Source organism: Coffea arabica, chromosome 11c, assembly GCF_036785885.1.
Source record: "Coffea arabica cultivar ET-39 chromosome 11c, Coffea Arabica ET-39 HiFi, whole genome shotgun sequence".
Classification (NCBI taxonomy): Eukaryota; Viridiplantae; Streptophyta; class Magnoliopsida; order Gentianales; family Rubiaceae; genus Coffea; species Coffea arabica.
The window spans coordinates 32,409,798-32,415,797 of record NC_092330.1 but is presented as its reverse complement, the minus strand read 5'-3'; the positions used below and the strand labels follow the sequence as shown (position 1 = coordinate 32,415,797).

General features: G+C 35.2%; 1 protein-coding gene across 2 annotated transcripts; it reads left to right on the top strand.

Annotated features, from left to right (window-relative positions):
• Window positions 1-1,046: 1,046 nt before the first annotated feature.
• LOC140003884 (myb family transcription factor MOF1-like) lies at window positions 1,047-5,807 on the top strand. 2 transcript variants are annotated; one of them, XM_072070271.1, is made up of 6 exons: window positions 1,047-1,899; window positions 2,020-2,096; window positions 2,221-2,257; window positions 2,854-2,995; window positions 3,222-3,516; window positions 5,399-5,807. In XM_072070271.1, exons 1-6 carry the CDS (start codon window positions 1,773-1,775, stop codon window positions 5,666-5,668), a joined length of 948 nt encoding a protein of 315 aa, XP_071926372.1. In that variant the 5' UTR covers window positions 1,047-1,772; the 3' UTR covers window positions 5,669-5,807. The 2 variants fall into 2 exon arrangements, with proteins under 2 accessions (XP_071926372.1, XP_071926371.1); XM_072070270.1 differs by having other exon boundaries at window positions 2,848-2,995.
• Window positions 5,808-6,000: the final 193 nt, after the last annotated feature.

The following is a 6,000-nucleotide window of genomic DNA, read 5'->3' as shown; positions in this document are numbered from 1 at the left end:
AAAAATCATGAAAAATGCAATCCAAACACAATCTAAATGTGCTGTTACGAAAAAAACCAACAGCTATCACCACATGTATTGTGGGGTGGGAGGTCAAGGATTCAAATCTTACCTCTCATCAATGTGCCACTATATACGACTTCTTCTAAATTCATACCGGTGCGTGGTGCATTTATATGGTCTGATGGTGATTCAGTCTCCTCTGATTTTCTCGACTCAATTGGGCCACTCTTAGAGTAGGTTAGAGTTGGAGTAGGAGTATGAATAAGTTAGATTAGATGTGTCATTACGAAAAAAAATAATTAAACAACTAGGCAAGAACTATGCAACAGTGAAATGCTTGAGGTTAAATACACCATACATGTTGGATAGTTGAATTTCTTTTGTTTTAGAAACAAAACAAAAAATTAATCCTATAATGAATTAATGATGTACCAAAAAACAAAGCAAAAAAAAGGAAGAAGATAGTAGTGTATCTGTCATTATATATCAATAACAGTAAAAATTAATAGAAATCGGGTTGAGTTTCATCATCAGATAAAATAGGGGAAAAAATTAGAGAAAATAAATGCAAGTATACCAATAAACAAATGTACATTTAGGAAACCAACCATTTTTGCTCAAAAAATTTTTACGTTTTTTATGAATACATTTTTCAATCACTTTTTTATTTCACATATATTAAATTACCACAGTACATTTTTTCTACAAAAACTCTAGAAAGTAAAAAACGAAATGGGAATCTTGTCATTTACAAGTAGTTAAACAAACTTAATCGATATTAAATCATTTGAAAATATGCGTCCTATATATTTGTAGCACTAACTGTAAAACACTTGACTACTTAAGTAACATCATTGATAGTTACGGGTCAAAATAGAAACAGGTATCAAATCATGGGTGCATATTGCAATTAAAACTCCTGCAAGAAAAAGAAAAATATGAAATGAGGTTTTGTGATGATGACGACTTTGGCAGTATTAAGATTCTACAGAGAGAGAAAGAGAATAAGAAAAATAGAGAAAGAGAGAAAAGAGTCAAAGCAGCAGAACTCAGAAGAGAAGAGAGGAGAGAAGAAAAGGTTATTAGCATTTAGCAGCAGCAGCAGCAACAGTTGGTAGTATTTGTTTTGGTAATGATTTCGTTCCCCAGCTGCTGATCAGAAAAAGGTTCAGACGAGTAAAAACTCTCGTGATAAAAGAATTTTCTCTCTTCTCTCCTCCTTCTAATCTTCTTTTGCTTCATCAGAATTTTTTAAAAAAAGTCAAAACACCTCCAAGAGCATCCCACATCATCATCATTTTCAGACTCTTTCATTTGTCTCTCCTCTTCCTTTCTTTCTTGTCTTCTGTCTTTCCACTTGCATAGATATTCTGTTGCTTTATATATTGACAACGGCTAAACAACTGTTATATATTTTTTTTCGTGGGTTCTTGAAGTTTGAAGAAAAAGAGGGGGATTCCCTGAAAGTGAAAAATAGGTTTGGAGGTGAAAAGACCGGATTTTGAGGGGGCCCTTTTGGTTTTTGAGCTATTTGCTTCAACTTGCATAGTTGCTTTGTTGCTTCTAAAAACGGCTGGGAACAAAAATTTCAGTTTCTTGCAATCCCGTGTTTATTTGTTTATTTATTTTGTGGGCTCTTGGCGTTTGAAGAGCAGAAGGGAAGGACCCTGAGAGTAGAAATAGGTGTGGAGGTGGAAAGAAAGGATTTTGAGGTGACCCTTTTGGATTTTGAGTTGGTTTTTGGCTGGTAAGGAAAGAGAAGAAGTAGTATGGGTAGTTGTGGAAGAAATGGTGGTGTAAGACAGTATATAAGATCAAAAGTGCCTCGTTTGAGATGGACTCCTGATCTTCATCACTGTTTTGTACATGCTATTGAAAGGCTTGGTGGCCAAGAGAGTAAGCTTCCTGTTTTTTGTCATCCTATTTGTATTTTCATTTTGGTCCTTGGTTTTTCTGATAAAGGTTTCCTTTTTCTTTTCCTCCCAATGTTTCGTTTTTGTGGCTGTGAAAATGCAGAGGCTACACCAAAGCTTGTTTTACAGATGATGGATGTGAGAGGACTGACTATTTCTCATGTCAAAAGCCATCTCCAGGTTCTCTTTTCTTCTATCTCTACTCCGTGTCCATCCTCATTTAAAAAAAGACTTTTTCTTTAAATGTTGTATTGTGTTCAACCATCTTCTTTATTTTCTACTTTGACTTTATCTTTCTCCGCAGATGTACAGGAGCATGAAGAATGATGTTGCAAGGCAAGGTATTCATTTTATTTCTTTTTGTTTTTTTGTTTGTGGAAAAATGACGGTATTTGAAAGCGAAAACAACCATTCTTTCCTCCAATTAATGGAACATAATTCTTTCCTAAAACTACTAAATATCTATAATCTTGTGGCTGTTGCTGGGTCTGATGTAATAACGTGTTTTTGCAATTGGTGGAAAATCTGTTCTTGGTTGTAGTGGTTTCCTGTATTTGTTACTTTCACATCCGCCATAATCAATGATGCTGATATCTCTTCTTTGCACATCTTTTGGAAATGATGCATTTGCCTTACTTCATTGATTATCTCTTTCCCCATAAAGTCTTCTAGATGCTAAAATCCATAAAAACTGCTCTCTCTAAATATTCTAATATTAGCATTCCTTGTACTACTATTATATGAAAGTCATACTGGTAAGATATCAAATTCTCTTTCCAATCAAAAGCATGCTAAATTCTGCAACTCTTTTCTACAAAATTCAAAGATGCATCATGAAAGAACATAGCCTTTTTCTTGATGATTTTTTTCCTTCCTCTAATTAGTACTACTTTTTGTCTGCTTGTGCTTGTGCTTTATTTTTATGTTAAAGCTGCAGACAGAAACATCACAATAGAACCAAGGAAGCAGCAGTCTGTTCAAGATCTTCATGAAGGTGGTGTTGAACAAGAAAATAACATGGTTTACCATCATCCCTTTTCAGATTCTCAGTTCATTTACAATCCTCCCCCTACGAAAAGGTACTCATCAACTTAATCAACCTAAATAAGCCATTTGCTAAAGTATTTCAAATCTTGATAAGGGATACTGTTAATTAGTATGACAGCGTTGTACTAAACCTGCATTAATTTGTGTATTTATTTTCTTTTTGGGAAGTGTACATCTTTTTCAGTCATCCCAACGTTGTTTACTTGTTTATCTATGCAAAATAGTAAAATGTTCTTTTTGTTTCATATCTTTGTTCAGAGCTAGAATCGAGAAGATGAGTTCAATCTCAGAGAAGCTGCAACGCTGCCAAAGAATACGTGAGTCAGTCACATATGATCCGTACGGTGATGATGATTATGGACAGACCACAGCTGAGAAAAGTGGAATGATAAAGGAGAAGGAAGAGGGGAGGAGGGATTTCAGATGGTGGCAGCAGACTCATGAAACAGCAACTCCTATTCACATCCCTTTCTCTCTGCCACAAGATTTCTTTCAAACCCTTAATCCTTCTAGCAATGCTGGTCCAATGGAAGAATCTCATCCTTTTTTCAAGGTACATTGCTAAAAGTCTACTGTATTGTCTCTCTCTCTCTCTCTCTCTCCACACTTGTTTCTTTTGAGCAGCTTTTTTCTCAAGAAGGTTGAGTGCATTTTTGGTTTTTATAGGATTGCTTTCTAGTTTCAACTCTGTCATGCAGGATGCCTTTTTTCAGTGTCGTTTAATAACACTTTCATGACCAGCGGATGCATGTGTATACATGGTTTTGTTTAAGGAAATAAAGGGACATTTTCTTTTTGTTTGGGGGAAGAAAAAAAAAAATATATATATATATATATATATATTGGGATTTGTAAAGACCGTCTAGAGTAGTCTAATATAGTTACTTTTTAGGGTTGGATTTATGCACTTAAACCAATGTTCTATGATCTACAAAAAGGGACTAATCTTTTGGTTGGATTTATTGGTATGGATTTTGGGTATTTAGGCTGGACTTTATGACTTATTGCAGAATTTATGATGAAATGATAATTTTGAAGCATCATGGTGTCTCCCGCTTTAACCATGCATTTCCTTTTTGCTACCCGACTTTGTCTATTGACCTGTAGCTTTTGCTTTGCCTTTTATTTTTCCCAAGAAGAATGTTCAGATCCCTTCCTGTTTGGGATTCTTCTGTCATGTTCCTGAAGAATAAAGGTCCATCCTAAGAAATGTTGGGCAAATTCTTTCACATACAATAGTAATAAACAAATGAGTCACCTTATGAAGCCATTTCCATATATGCAACGAAATTTTAAAACGTGCTTGCTCCCAGAAAGGCAGTTTTGGTGGGTGAGAAATTATTGAGGAAAGGTTGGAAACTTTGAATTTTGAGGCATGCAATAGACTTAACAACCATGTGGCACCAACATTTGTTTACCTTTTGAATTGAGGAATATTGTACACTGCTCATGTTCTTATACCAAAAGTGTTGAAAAAGGGCTGGATTTTTTCATGCTGAGGATTAATTCTTTTGACTAGCATTCTTGGTGTTTGTTAGTTCATATTCCCTTTTAAGAAGCTGCTTCTTGAAGGTTTAGCTTGCAAATCTATGCTCCTTTGAACCCATTTTGGTCCTTGAAAATAGTGTCTATTTGGTCCCCAAAAATTTTTTTTTTTTGCATAATGGGATACTCCAAAATAATGCATATTTATTGCATTGTACCTGTACAGTACAAAATTGTAGAATAGCAGTGTGACTTTATTACTAGTGGGCCATCTCATTTAAGAATATATACTGCCTCATTTTATATGGAAGTCACTCCTGTTTTTTCTTTGTTTGGGCTCTCCTGTTATTTAAGATTTTCAGAGCATGGGACAGATCAGTGCATAAATAATTGGCTCTTCTGGGATGAACATTTATGCTACCATTCTGGCCTTTCTGCAGTAGGAGGATTGCTTGAATGCAGGGAACACAAGAAAGAACAAATGTGGCTAAAAACATACTAATATGCTAAACTGATGAATACATCATACAAGTAACAAAACAAAAAAAGGATAAAGTAAAAAGTACAGTACAATGTAGGGTTGCAAATTGAGAGAATTAAAATTATCAACTATCTAAGGAGGTACTCTAAAATGACAACAATTATAGGATAGAAGGTATATTCTACTTTTCATTCTGTCAATATATGTTTTCTGTGTAGTCCTGATTTTGCATACTAGATGTGTATACTTGCTGCATTCATTATTTATTTACAAGTGGAGGGATGAAGGTCCAGACTTGTACAAGCTTTGTCTAAACAAATTGTGAGTTGACTATTTTGTTTTTTTTTTCTCCCCTTTTTTGTAGTTTTGATTTATTATTGCTCTTCATCAATCATGCCATGTAGTAGGTGCTCAATAAACACAAGATGTAGTACTTATTTCAACTAACTTATTTTGTGTTTGTGGACAGGTTGCCAACCAAGAGGAAGTAAAATTTGAACCATCAAAAACTGCCAAATCTCAGAATTTGATAGAAAAACATTATGTGCAAGAAGAGACTGATGATTGTGGACTATCATTATCCCTCTCATTGCATCATCCATCGACTCAGATCAGCAATGTTTCTTCCACAAGTGAGATAAGCGAGGCGATTTCTTCGTACTCTAGGAACTTCAATGACTGCTCTGGGTCATATTTAGTCCAGCATACTGTTAATCTGGATCTATCAATAGCTCTATGAATTTCATCATGGAAATTGCTGTCCTGGTGGGAGTGTTCTTGTCTATAATGTTTTCGGCTCGAGTATGGATTTTGTGTACCATTTTAGGCTTACATTTCGTATTAGTTTTCTAATTCAAAGTTCTTGAACATTGCCTCTAGGTCTCCATGGATTATTGTCAGCACAAGTTAGCTTACCAGATCTTATGCCAACTTAGTTAGATGCCTAGGTTAGCTTACTTAAAACTTGAAATTCTGGCCGTGGAAAGCTGCTCCTGTCACCCCTCAATTCTGGTACCTAACACGAGGGTGCACGAACGTAATCAAAGTAATCGAGAGATTAATCCCACCTCT

Excerpts from the sequence above, each read along its gene's own strand:
- LOC140003884 (XM_072070270.1), top strand. The coding sequence starts at position 1,773 with ATGGGTAGTTGTGGAAGAAATGGTGGTGTAAGACAGTATATAAGATCA. Across the intron at positions 2,258-2,847 it reads GAATGATGTTGCAAGGCAAG|CTGCAGACAGAAACATCACA; the intron begins GTATTCATTTTA and ends TTTATGTTAAAG. Across the intron at positions 3,517-5,398 it reads AATCTCATCCTTTTTTCAAG|GTTGCCAACCAAGAGGAAGT; the intron begins GTACATTGCTAA and ends GTTTGTGGACAG.